Source organism: Erinaceus europaeus, chromosome 11 (assembly GCF_950295315.1).
Source record: "Erinaceus europaeus chromosome 11, mEriEur2.1, whole genome shotgun sequence".
Taxonomy (NCBI): domain Eukaryota; kingdom Metazoa; phylum Chordata; class Mammalia; order Eulipotyphla; family Erinaceidae; genus Erinaceus; species Erinaceus europaeus.
The window spans coordinates 102,504,516-102,518,542 of record NC_080172.1 but is presented as its reverse complement, the minus strand read 5'-3'; the positions used below and the strand labels follow the sequence as shown (position 1 = coordinate 102,518,542).

The 14,027-nt window shown below is 33.0% G+C and overlaps 1 protein-coding gene across 13 annotated transcripts in view; it reads right to left on the bottom strand.

Annotated features, from left to right (window-relative positions):
* ADGRL2 (adhesion G protein-coupled receptor L2) overlaps window positions 1-14,027 on the bottom strand; it is a 198,207-nt gene that overhangs the window by 8,413 nt on the left and 175,767 nt on the right. For 12 of the 13 annotated variants that reach the window (XM_060202231.1, XM_060202230.1, XM_060202235.1 and 9 more), the window contains 4 exons: window positions 13,555-13,775; window positions 12,164-12,230; window positions 4,995-5,086; window positions 2,980-3,148 (listed from right to left, as the gene is read on the bottom strand). In XM_060202231.1, the coding sequence (XP_060058214.1) occupies window positions 2,980-3,148; window positions 4,995-5,086; window positions 12,164-12,230; window positions 13,555-13,775 (549 nt within the window). Of the gene's footprint in view, window positions 1-2,979; window positions 3,149-3,811; window positions 3,839-4,144; window positions 4,190-4,994; window positions 5,087-12,163; window positions 12,231-13,554; window positions 13,776-14,027 lie in introns of all 13 variants that reach the window. The other variant, XM_060202242.1, reaches the window with a different exon arrangement.

Genomic DNA, 14,027 nt, shown 5'->3' with positions numbered 1-14,027 from the left:
AAGACTGAGGGATTAATATGAATATTCTTAGTTTTTCTTTCTCTATAATTACATAAGCTGAGATGGCAATGGGAGTAAGTCCCACTAACACTTTTCTGTGGAGAAAATAACTCACACTTATAAAATCAAATTCCACAGAAACTGCTGAAATGGTCATCAGAAGAGAAGAATCTATTTGTCCACAAAACTGGCTGGCAGGATTTTAAGAATGTGATGTAGTATATAAAAATGTTTTAGTACTCTATTAGGTAATGCTATTAGTGAATAAAATAGCAGTGGTCTTAAAGGTTTATTTTGTCTATATATTTAGTAACTCCAATTTTGCATTTCCTATTTTATCTCATGAAAAAAACAGGGAAAAAAATTTTAAAAGATTTTCTGTGTTTAATTATGTTTAACCACTTGTAATTTAGTCATTTAATTTTTATATGTTGCATGTCCTCTTTGTTAGGTCAGTACGTAAGCATCTTTCCTGGATTGTTTAGTTCTGTGTGTAGCCTATGTATAATGACAAGACTACCTTGGCACAAGAATAAAGAAAAAAAGGTACTTTGCTACATATGCCACTAATTAGAGTGGAATGTTTTCTTCAATTTCTAATGTGTCTAGCTTTAACATTTAGTGTAGAGAGTCTAAGATCCCTATTCACTTCATTAGCACACAGGGGAACTATTTTTGCAATTTCCATTCACATTAATGAGTTACCCATGAATAATTTCCCTTTTCCCCTGAAGCTTGGATATATGAATAGAAGGAAAGATTGTTAGGTTGAAATGAAACTTGAAAGAAAATGTGAAATCGGGAGTTGGGCGGCAGTGCAACGGGCTAAGTGCATGTGGTGCCAAGCACAAGGACCAGCTTAAGGATCCCGGTTCGAATCCCCATATCCCCACCTGCAGGGGAGTTGCTTCACAGGCCGTGAAGCAGGTCTGCAGGTGTCTATCTTTCTCTCCCTCTCTCTGTCTTCCCCTCCTCTCTCCATTTCTCTCTGTCCTATCCAACGATGACATCAATAACAACAACAGGATTAACTACAACAACAATAAAAAACAAGGGCAACAAAAGAGAAAATAAATAAATATAATAAAAAATTAAAAAGAAAATGTGAAATTCAAAGAGTTTCACCTAGAGAGTTGAGACAGAATTGGGATTAGTAGACAAGAGTGCTAACTTTCAGGTAGCTATGCTGGTTTACAAATGGTTTTCTTTTTTTCTTTCTTTCTTTCTTTCTTTCTTTCTTTCTTTCTTTCTTTTTTTTTTTTTTGTGGCTTAGTGCCACACTTTGAAACAAGACAGACAAGAAACATATCTTTTCTAATAGCCAACAAGAGTTCACCAAAGGGATTTTTCTTTTGTTGCTTTCTACGCTCAAACCGTATCTCGGACACCTCTGCCTTACAAAATTTGAGATGGGAAGTCACTAGATGGTCTTTGAAAGCCAAGTACACTTCCATTTCATCTTCCTAACTTTAATTACAGCTACTAGAACAAATAACAATGAAGCTGAACTTTCAAGGCATTTTCCTTGCATAAATACGCACACCCAGGCATTTAAGAACAATGATTTTAACTCAGTCATTTTAAGACAAGTTTTTAATAATTCTTTCTGGCAACAACTCATAGAATTAATCTAAGTCCAAGCAGAACGCACTCCAAGGTGCAACATGTTTTTAAAAGGTAACTGCTGATTTAAAATAATAATAATTATTAGAAAAAAAGCAGTTAAAACTTTTTCTTTAACTAATATGCATAATACTGAGGGAAGTGCTCCCCTGCCCTCTTTCTGTTACGCTTATATACTTCATGCCAAAAACCTTTGATGGGAAACATGAATATCTCACCACAAGCATGAATATAGGATGTTCAATTTATGCAAAAAATACACAAAAAGAGCCAAATCAGTGACTAAAGTTATGCCTGTGTGATGTTTACAAAGTTAAGGTTCCATTTTATTAAATAATACTTGCTACCTCAAATAAATTTCTCTAAGTGTAATGGCTATTAACTGTTTTGGAATGCTGTATAACCAAGACAATGGCAATCAGAATGGTATTTCATCCAAATAATAGCTTTGGTGTTGGTTTTGCCTAATGCCTATATTGCTGTGAATGCACATTAACTGTCAGGATTGCACATTCCACCGTCATTATCTCAAAATTATAGCTTATTCAAAAGTGATGGAAGTAACAACACTATCATCTTGTCAGGACTGAAAACATAATAGTTTTCACTTTCACAATTCTATTTCTCTGTTCAATTTAGTGACCAACTGGTAATAACAGAATAAAGAGATGTATTAGATATGCAGACAAGGTAGGGATGACACCTAGTGAAAAGCATGAAAATTTACACTGAAATAATAGCAAGCTATCCTCAGGGTTTTTTTTTTTTTTTTTTTTAAGTCTTGGCGAAATGGATTAAAAATTTTTCATCTACAACTTTAACTGAATCATTCTTTTTTTAACTCCACTTAGTATGAACTTAGGATAAAATAATAAGATGTAAGAGAGGAATTTTGTGTTTTAGGTCTTTTAAACTTCAAAAAAAGGCAATATTCACTTTTTTTTGTATGCCTGGTGTTTTTAAAATTAGATTTGGATTTTGAATCAAGACATACAATAAAGAAAAGCTTGTAAGAATTTTACCCTATCTACCATATCATTGAACCCTTATATTTCCTTTATCAAGCAAAGAATGAAATAATTCAACCTTTTTTTTTTTAAATCTCGCACTCTACCCAAACCTGTTTGTACTTCCCACTAGAGAGAAGACCTCTGAAGAAATATCTACTTTACAACATCACTATATAAAGATGCAAATATGACATATATTGATACATTTCATATGTGCAGTGAGAATCCTAAGATGTGTTACAATTTATGATTTAAAATATGTGATTTATTGATGTGCTATTCATAACTTAAATTTTTCTCTATTCTTCCAAGTCACGGTACATAGCTCCTAGGTATGTGCACTTACTTTCTTTTGGAGAGCACAGTGAAAGATGAAAATGAACACTCCCTGGAAAGCATTAAAGATGGTGAAGAGATATGCCATCACAATAGTCTCCTCATTAATAAAAAGCAACCCAAATGACCAGGTTAGGCCAAGAAGACATAGCAGAGCAAAAGCGCCAAGCACCCATGACCTGAAAAATAAAGTGGATTTTATTAACAGGTTCAATTAGAGAACCGAAACATATTACACTTAAATATTAACTTATCAGTGGTGGCAGTTGACTTTCTCTATGTTCACATTCAAATTCAACAGCACTTTGGCTTTAACCTTTCACTGATTAAAAAAAAAAAAGAATAATAACATTTAGTACTGCAGCCTCCAGTGATAACAGCAACAGCAGGTATGACCTTTTCTTACTCCAGAATAAGCAAGGTGTCCAAACTATATTAAAATACAAAAGTGTGAAACATCCCCCATGACTTATTGTCTTTTAGGTGTATTTGGGTAAAAGAAAATTCAGGAGTCCTTAATAAGATCACTCCTATGATTTTATTCTTGTGATGTATTCATGACACTGAATAATGTGACACACACAGAAAGGTTAAATGGCAGATAATCACTTAACACCTAAACTTCAGAGTCTAACAGACTGATCTTAGGTGAACCTAAAGTTTTATAACTCAAACATGAAGAAATCTAAGCTGAAATGGGACAAAAACATGAGAACAGCTTCAAAATAAATAATCTTGGAGAGATTTCATCATGAATAGCTTAAGGAGAAAAGAACTGTAGAAAATAGGACGGAATGAGAAGATTTAAATCAGTGCATTCCATGTCTAGCTAATGATCTTACTTGATAAATGGCTTATTATCTTCATAGCTAGAAAGCATTATAAGCAGAAAAGAGAAACAAAATTATTAGGCAGAATTAAAATAGAAAGTAATAAGAAAGCATTTATATATTTTATAAATTAGTCAAATTAAGAAAGTCAAAATGCAGAGGCAAGCAATTAAAAAAATAAAGGCATATTATAGTTTAAAAGTACGACAGCAAATTAGATATTCCAAAATAATTATAAAATTAAGGGTAATTCATGATACTGATTTGTAAAAAAATAAATAAATAAATATATATATATATATATAAATCATGCCATAAATTCGTTAATGTAGGGTTCTACCTTACCCAGGTAAGTCCGTATTATAGTAGCCATCACAAACACGGTAATTACTGGTGTAGATGAGAAGACAGAAAGAGGAGAAGGAACAAAAGAGAGAGACGCTAAAGATTAGCTCTCTCTCTTACCATGCAACATGCAATGAGGCTGGCACTAACCTATCTATAATAACTAACTTTTAAAATTTCATTCTAACTACAAATCTGCCATTTTTTATATTAAATACATTTTACACATTACATTATAACCAATTTGAGTATTACCACTAAATTTTTAAATAAAGCCTCAAAATTTGAAAATAGCTGTGGAAATGCTTCCATAAGATGACTTAATGGATCAATAGATATCAATTTCTGTTAATTAGAAAGCATTTTTCCATTGATAGAATACTGGCATTTTGATTCAACATTGAGATAAACAATGATTTAACTACCAAGGAAACAACAGATAATCTTCAAGTTCACAATAGCAATAAGAATAAATTTTCTTAGGGAAACAGGATTGGAAGTGGAAACTGCTCAGAACCCTTAAATCAAAAAGTCATTTAACCAACAAACTTAAAACAATCATGTCAGCCATGCAAACAGAAATATCATTTTGAATTGCAATTTAAATTCAAATGAAATTGCTACAGTGACATGAAATTTCCACAAATCTACTGAAACAATTTCTTGGCTTTAAATCAAGACAGAAATTACAATCTAATTTTTGACCAATGTCTGTGGCATAATGACAGTCAACCTTGATTAGTAAAACTTTATTCTGCATAATATCTACAGTTGAGAGAAGAAATTCATATATCCCCTATATAGAGTATCTTTCACATAGTTTGTCAAGCACTCAAATTCAAATACTTACTTAATGTTTTCCAACCTGCTAGAATCTGGTTTCAAAGTATTTGAGTGCTTCACCATTTTGCACAGTGTGATGACCAGGAAGATAATATTTAACTGTTAGAAAAGAGTAAGAATTAGATCACTATGAATAAAGAGCACAAAAATGAGTAAGTTCTCCCAATTATACTTAAAGAACGAATGCAGTTTAAATATCAATGACACAAATTTACAGGAGACAACAAGCTAGTTTAAGTTTTTATATGCAATGTTAAAGTTGAATCTAAATAAAAAAGTTCTTTGGTTATGTATGATCGATTTTTTAATAGATAATTTGACATGAAATTGCAACCTCATTAAATTAGAATCATGTGGTGGTGATTAAATTAGAAAATCTAAATTAGTTTCTTTACCTAGAGGTATGCCAAATCTGAAAGCTATCTAATGGAAACATATAAGTGAATCCTTATAAGAGAAATTTACATCATGCAGCTTATAATGGAGGGATCACTGCATTCTGTACCCTAACATTGAGCTGGAAGTTCTTGATTTTAACTGATGAGGATAAAAGCATCTGCACAAAGTATCTGTAAGGCAACGGTATAGAGCAAATTAAATAAAAACTTGTTTTATAAATATATACACATATTTATTAATACCCAAGTTTGCCCCATTATCGCTATACTGAAAGTCAATACAGTTTGAATTGAGGCTACTCTCAGACCCTCTAAACATTCTGCTATGCAAAGAAACTAGGTAAAAAGAAAAACAAAAAAGCAAACAGAAGAGGAAGAGAGATGGAAGAACCTCAGGTGTGGTGGAGCAGCGTGGCAGTTACTTCTTCTCTCTTTCTTTCTCTCTTCTCCCTCTCCCTTTCCTCCTCCCTCCCTCCCTTTGGTCTTCATTGTTTTTCACCTTGAAGAATGTGGCTATAAAAACATGTGGATGAAGAAAGTATGCGATATGCAAACAGTGAGCAGAAAACAAAATCTTGAGGGTGAGCCATTACAATACAAATATATTTTCCAATGAAGGTCAAGTAAAAATTAGTTAATTAAGAATGATTTTCAATAAAGCTAAAGGTAAAATCTACCTATATACACATAAAGTTAAAATATGATACTAAAGCTTCCCCCCCCCCCCTTTTCTGGTTAAGACTGACAACTAACCAAGCTGAATGTGTCACAGCAAAACATTTCATGTAATATTTAGAAAATAAACTGAGATGTGGTCCGGGAGGTGGCGCAGTGGATAAAGCATTGGATTCTCAACCATGAGGTACTGAGTTCGGTCCCTAGCAGCACATATACCAGAGTGATGTCTGGTTCTTTCTCTCCTATCTTTCTCATGAATGAATGAATAAATAAATAAAATAAATATAAATAAATAAACTGAGAGATGTGTCTTTTTTTTTATCCCTTCATCCTACTCTGATTTTTAACACTGTATGTTTAGTGTTTTATTCTAGTTACAAATGGGACATTTACACACATAACTTTGCTCTTCATATACTTCCAGCTGATAGCCACACCAGATCAACTATCCATCTCCTTTTTTGAACATTATTATGCCATAATAAGCACACAGCTAAGATTTCCAGCTACTTCTACTCCACCACACATCAAAATGTCTACTTCCCATTGTATTTTCTCAAACTTGTCTGGGTTAGTTATACTCACATAGCTAAATATTATAGATTTAGAAGTCTCTATGAAAAAAAAAAGTTGCCATTTCTAACATATCTAATACTGAGCGATTCATGACAAGGAAGTGGTAATTAAAAAAAAAAAAAGCAAGCAAGATACTATAAAGTATAATGTAAGATGGCAAAAATGCTAATTTTTTTCTTTTCCATAAAACTCCATTCAAAGAAGAATGTTACTTGTATATAATACAGGCTACTCTAAGAATGTGTTTATATCATTTAGTCACTGAACGTCTTAATACGTTACCACCAATACACACGACAGTAAAATATTGTCTGGAATTAATAAAACCGTATATTAGAGTTCAACAAAACTTTAAAAATGTGATTTAAGAGTTCTCTTATTATCTTCAATGCTTAACTGAATGTAGTGTAAATTCTAATTCTTAGGATCACAAAAATACTGTGCAATGTTTTTTATTGTTGTTGTTAGGGAATATATTCTTATTCTTATTCATGGTTTTGAGAAGTGAAATATTTAAACGGATTTTTGTTGTTTTCTTAAAATATAACTATGGGAATGAGAACAAGAAATAGAGGGAGTTAACAAGAACACCTTTGATAAAAAATCTATTGTCCAGGGAGTCCGGTGGTAGGGCAGCGGGTTAAGCACAGGTGGCAGCGAAGCACAGGGAGCCAGGTAAGGATCCTGGTTCAAGCCGGCTCCCCACCTGCATTGATGTCGCTTCACGGGCGGTGAAGCAGATCTGCAAGTGTCTTTTTCTCCCCTTCTCTCTCCATTTCTCTCTGTCTTACCCAACAACAACGACATCAGTAACTACAACAATAAAAAAAAAAAAAAAGCAAGGGCAACAAAAGGGAAAATAAATAAATAAATAAATAAATAAAATAATCTATTGTCTAGAGTCAGTTGAAGACTGAAAAGGCTAACTTCAAATGAAGCACTGACGGACTGCAATCGGAATTCTTCTTTTTTCTTTGCATTTTCCTCCTGACATAACTAACTCTCTTTACTCATGTACTTTCTGACGCTTTTCCTTCTGTTGAAGAGTAATTGATTTTTCCTTTAATTTTATTTTTCCAATTTATTTTCCTGCCTTTGGTATGCACTTAAAAAAATAAAAGACGTTTCAACCATCCAACGTAAGATTTCCTTTCTTACTAGAAGGCAAAGAAAGAAAAAAAAAGGGCACATTATTCTCCACATCTAACTGCTACTCTTTCCCTCTGAAGTACTCGTCTAGCCTGATTTTTCTTTATGTTGTTGTTTTTCTTTCATATCAATGCTACTAAGTTCAAACACAGTCTTTTGGAATAACTTAAAGGTTGTTATGCATGAGTGAAAAGAAAAGTCTGTGTTATATTTATGAACAGAGAGATTTTCTTAAATCTGGTGAATTACATGCCATTCTCATTCACATAGGAATCTCCAGTAAATATAGGTTAGTAGAACTGTGTTATATCTTGTCTGTCAATTCACCAGCCGACATGCCTATATTGGTGATTAGTTTTGGAGATGGAGTCCCTCATTCAGGAATTAATTAGTTTAACTCGCACATGTCCATGTGTGTTTGTACACAAAAGGAAGCTGGTAGATGGATAGATAGCTTAACAGAATTTTATATAAAAGAATAAAAGCAAACTCAGAAGAAAAGTATTTCCTGCTCAGCTAAAATAGATAAATCATCCTTTCTCTTCCAATGAAAAATAATTCTCCTTAAATTATTCCAAAATAATGATTTCATAAATGGGTGTTTAAATAATGTCAGTACAAATTTTTGACAAAATTCAGCACTACTCAATGTTATGGTGTAGTCATCAGCCACAGTGATGACAATGAAAACATGAAGAAGTTTAAAAGAAAATGGAAGTGGTACTATAGATTATAGAAGTACACAGTTTGTTTTATAGTCATCAGCCTGCTCAATTGAATCACATTCATCTGAGCTTAGCAGCTTAAAATTTATTCCACAGCTTGCAGTGCTGACATGGATATGATAAGACAGTAGAACAGAAACACCACTCTGAAGTAACCTAACTGAACTGCACATGTTCTGACCCTTTTTGTCCTCCCTGGGGCTTTTGCTACCTGGCAAATGCAAGTCTGAAACTGCACTTGTATCTCTAGATCTTTGCTGTTGGCCAGGCAGAAACCTTTTTCTCCCTGCGACTAGCAGCCAGAGAGGTGTTCTCTGAAGAAGACTTTTAAATGAGTGTGTGAGCTGAACTCTTACTGAACTGAATTAATTATTAATGATGCAGATGGAGCTGTCCAAATGATAAGAACAGCTCCTGACGTGTCATGATCCAAGCTTTCATTAAACCATTTCAGGCATACTAATGGTTTCCCACTGCTCATTACTTACAAGCACTTTTCTCATAGATATAATAACTCTCGTGCCTGTGGCGAAGTCTTCTATAGGAATACAGAAGTAGGAAGTTTTACCTTCCGATAGCATTTTTCTTCATAAAATATTAGTTTAAATGTATACTTAAAAAAATTTATATTGATTTATTTATTCCCTTTTTTGTTGCCCTTGTTTTATTGTTGTAATTATTATTATTGTTGCTACTGATGTTATTGTTGTTGGATAGGACAGAGAGATATGGAGAGAGGAGGGGAAGATAGCACTACAAATCCACTGCTCCTGGAGGCCGTGTTTTCCCATTTTTTTGCCCTTGTTTTTAGTGTTATTGTTGCTATTGATGTTGTTGTTGGATAGGACAGAGAGATATGGAGAGAGGAGGGGAAGACAGAGGGGGGAGAGAAAGACAGACACCTGCAGACCTGTTTCACTGCCTGTGAAGTGACTCCCTTGCAGGTGGGGAGCCGGGGTTCGAACCGGGATCCTTAAGCCGGTGCTTGCGCTTTGCGCCCCCTGAGCGTAACCCACTGTGCTACTGCCCGACTCCCTAAATGTACACTTTTTAAATACTACTCTAGCAAATCAAAGAGTTTTACTTCAGAAAAGACAAAGTGAAAAACTATACTTTCCAGGAATTATTTTTGTAAGAATTTTTTTGTTGCAAGAGCATTTCTTCAAAGGGCTCTACAATATATTAGTAAGATTTGCATCTGAAGTGACTTTCAAATATTTTTATCAGGAGGATAAATGTAGGTAAATGAATTCACATTAAAGATGCATGAGTTATACAGTCGTATTATGTCTCAACTTATATTATAAGCAAAGTAAGGCTTTAAGATTCACATATACTCAGCTTCTTGTCAGACAAGAAGCTGATGTTCTAGAATTCTGTGCCCCCCTTTGTCTCTGCTTTCCAACAATTATGAGACAAAAGCAACTGCAGGAGACTTTCTCCCAAGATCTATGTACTATGACTGCTACTGGCTGTTTTAGGTTGAGAAGTTTCCAAAAGTCTTTTAGATATCCCACTTCAGAAATCTGGCAGAGGACAATGGCAAAATCAATAAATAAGGGGCTCTTGTAGCATATGGAGAATAGAATAAACTGTCCTTTATTGTTTCTGTTATAAAGAGCTGCGTAAATAAGAATATCAATTCATTTCACCAAATCAAAAGTTTTTACTTTATTTTATTTTAAAATATTTATTTATTTTTCTTTTTGTTGCCCTTGTTGTTTTATTGTTGTGGTTATTATTGTTCTAGTTGTTTGTTGGATAGGACAGAGAGAAATGGAGAGAGGAAGGAAAACAGAGAGGGAGAAAGAAAGAGAGACACCTGCAGATCTGCTTCACCGCCTGTGAAGTGACTCTCCTGCAGGTGGGGAGCCGGAGCTCGAACCAGGATCCTTGCACCGGTCCCTGCACTTCGTACCACATGCACTTAACCCGCTGCCCTACCGCCTAACTCCCGAGAGTTTTTAATATTCTCAATTCAGAATTTATCTTCAGAGATAGACAAGAAATCCTAATGAAGAACAGAAGTAAAGACACGGTATTTTACAAGGGTCTTTGAAAATTTTAAACTATCAGTATGTTTGATGAGAAGCCTGAAGGTGATGAGGTGTCCTGTGTCTTTAGAATTAGAAACTCTTTGCGTCAGATATTTGTCATTTTATTGCAAACAGGTTTGGACTGTTACCATACCAAATCAAAAAACAAAAATTGGGGCTATCATTTGGGTAGAATAACTCTTTCTTAGGAATAAATTGGGAATATTTTATTGCTTATCTCATTATGCATATAGTGTCATTGTGAAAAACAATTCATTTTAATGACGAAGAATAGACACAAAGTTTTAAAGTTTCTTTGAATTAAAAACTTGAAAATTACAAATTCAAAATTTTATAAAATGCTAGTCAAAGACTCATCTGTGTCACTTCTACGAAGAAAAATTCTTATAAGAGGAAAAGAAACAATAATTACAATAATTAAATGGGTCTCTGCTTTCTCTTAAATTGTATGATGGTCAAAAGCATTCATGTCTAACTAACATCTCAATGGTAAGGATGAAAAGTTGTAAATTGAAACTCAAATATCTTAACCATATTTTCTCAGTGCAACTATTTTTCAGATACTTGATTTGTGAAATTATAAGTTTAAATAAAGTTTTTTTTAATCACTATACATACATCATGTTATTCAAATTTATCTTAAAATAGTATTTCTTACAAAACAGCATTTCATTAGATATTTTAAACCTTAGAAAGGCAATTTCAGGGGCCGGGAGTGGCGCACCTGACCTAGCTGAGTGCACGATACAGTGCTCAAGGACCCAGGTTTGAGCCCCTGGTCCCCGCCTGGGGGGGGGGGGGGGGGACGCGCTTCATGAGTGGTGAAGCAGGGCTGCAGGTGTCTGTCTATCTCTCTCTCCCTCTGTCACCCCTTCCCTCTCCATTTCTGGCTGTCTCTATCTAATAAATATAGATTAAAAACAAAAAGAAAGTCAGTTTCATTTGCAACAGTTTAAAATCAGCATTAAGTTAATAGTCATCTGTTAATCTAAACTAAAAGCATATCTTCATTCACTTAAAGGGGGTTTAAAAAGTTCTGAATCACCATATGGAAAATAAAATAATAAATATTGATATAATGTTACTTCACTTTCACAAAATACTCAATTCAGAAATGCCATAAAGGGCTAATATTGGTAGAGGGCTAATATTACATACATACAGAAATATGACTTCATATGATAAAACTTTTAATAAAAATCCACTACTGACAAACAAAATATACTAAAGTTTTATGTTATCAAATTCATTAAAAAAAAAAAAAACCCTTACAACCTTAAAATGTATGTTAGCATATTTTATGTAAGATACTTTTTAAGTTTTGGTAAACATACTTTAAAATTATAAAAGTATTTTTTAAAGAAGAGAGGATTTTCAGAAATGGTACTAATGAACAAGTGTGTGAACTACCTTAAACTGTGTAAACTCTCTCATTAATAGCATGATGTTTAAATTATACATGGTTTTATCTTGTAAGCTAGGCATGTTTATATGTCTTTGACTAGAGAGACAAGTGGACAATAAAACAAATTATTCCTGCTTAAATAGCACTACTGAAGAAGCAAGCTAAAAATAAAGGAAGAGGCCACTTACCAGGATAATAAATGTAACTGGTCCAATGAAACTCCATATAAAATAGTTGTCAACATGAAGCCAGCAACTATTATGAACAGAAATGAAAACGTGTTATTTCAGGGATACTCAAAAAATGAAATTTTAAAATTTCAAAAATTACAACAAAACTATATTTGTCTTTGAAAAATAATTTATCATGGACTAGAATAATTAAAAATCTTTATTTGACTCTGAATTTATAAATGGATAGCAATTTATTTACTTCAATCCAATTGTTTCTTTTCAGATTTTGTTTGGTGAAAACATCCATAATTTTGCTTGTATGGGAAAATGAATAAACCTTAACATGCCTCTTTAGGTCTTAGGCTTTACTGAGAAAAACTTCCAAGTCAATATACAAATCAATATGCATCATGTTAAAGTTCTTATCTTTAAATTTTGCTTTTCAAATCTAGATCTGAGTTAAAATGTTTAACTCTATTAAATATAAAACACAAAAATATTCAGAAGTAATGTTTTCTGCAAAGCAGTATAGCATATGTATTATACTACCTCAGTTGGGAATGGAAGAGTAGTAGGGGAAAAAAAAAAAATCAAAGCCAAGAACTCACATGGTATTAGAGTAAATGATGCATAAACTTATTAAGACAGATTTTACTTAGTGGTTCATTTTTCATTTAACATTGAATCCCCACTGAATGTCTTTTATTTGTCTTTCATGATCTGTGCAGTCAAAAAGCTTTCTTAAGTCCAAAGAATCTTTATATAACTAATTTTATCAAAGGACAAAAAATAAATAAACAGAACTGGAAGGCAAATTCATGCCTCTAGCAAATAAAATCCTTAGAAACATTGCTGTCTCCCTTCTGTCATTTCCCCTAAATACCTTTATACTTTTTTTTTGTATAAACAGAAGACAGTGACTTATTTTAATCCCTTCAAACTGCCTGATAAAATATTATCAAAGTAAAACATACGGAATAGTATGTGCTACTGTCACTACTTAGGATGAGAGTTAACTAGAGGGTCAGCTGCACAGAGAGAAAGCTAATGAAGCATTAGCTTAGAACCAAGTAGTTAAACCTGTCAGGCGCTTTTAAGTTCAGGAGAGTTTTTGCTTAATATCTTTCTACAGCTAAAAAGTTATTTACTGTTTCAATTTGTTTCAGGTCAATCTTTTGTGTTAAAAAAAGAAAGTCCATAATTTAGAATCGGCCTTGCCAAAGTACAAATCCTCTGAACCTAGAAAATTACAAAAGACTTGATTGCAATTTGTGCACGGCATGCCCATTCTCTTACCAATAAAGCTTTCAGATGCATTTTAGTCTGTCAGGGACCCTCACTGACAGCTAACAGGCTTTAAAAAATTATTCACTTGAAAAACACTCAGGTCGCTTGCAATTACTTACGCTTTTTCTGTTCCGTAGCTCTTATAGTCAATAGCAGCTGAAACTCCAACCACTGTGGCAGGAAATAAATAACCAGCGACATAGTAGTATTTCTTCCTTGAATATTCACTTTCAAAAACTTCAACCAACATGAGATAGAGCTGTACTCCTTCTAAGCACATCCAAGCAAAAGAGGCCAAAAAGAAAAAGTGTAGCAGTCCTGCAAATATTGGACATGCAATCTACAAGGGAAGCAGAGTAAAGAGAACAAAAGAAAACACGTGAATACAAATAGTTTACTCCCAAACTATAAAATATTAGCTAATAATACCATTATATTTAAGATATTATATTTAATAATATATAATATATTAATATATATTATAATATATTATAATATATTATAATATTATATTATAATATATTATATTATAATATAATATATTATAATATATTATAATATTATATTATAATATATTATAATATATTATATT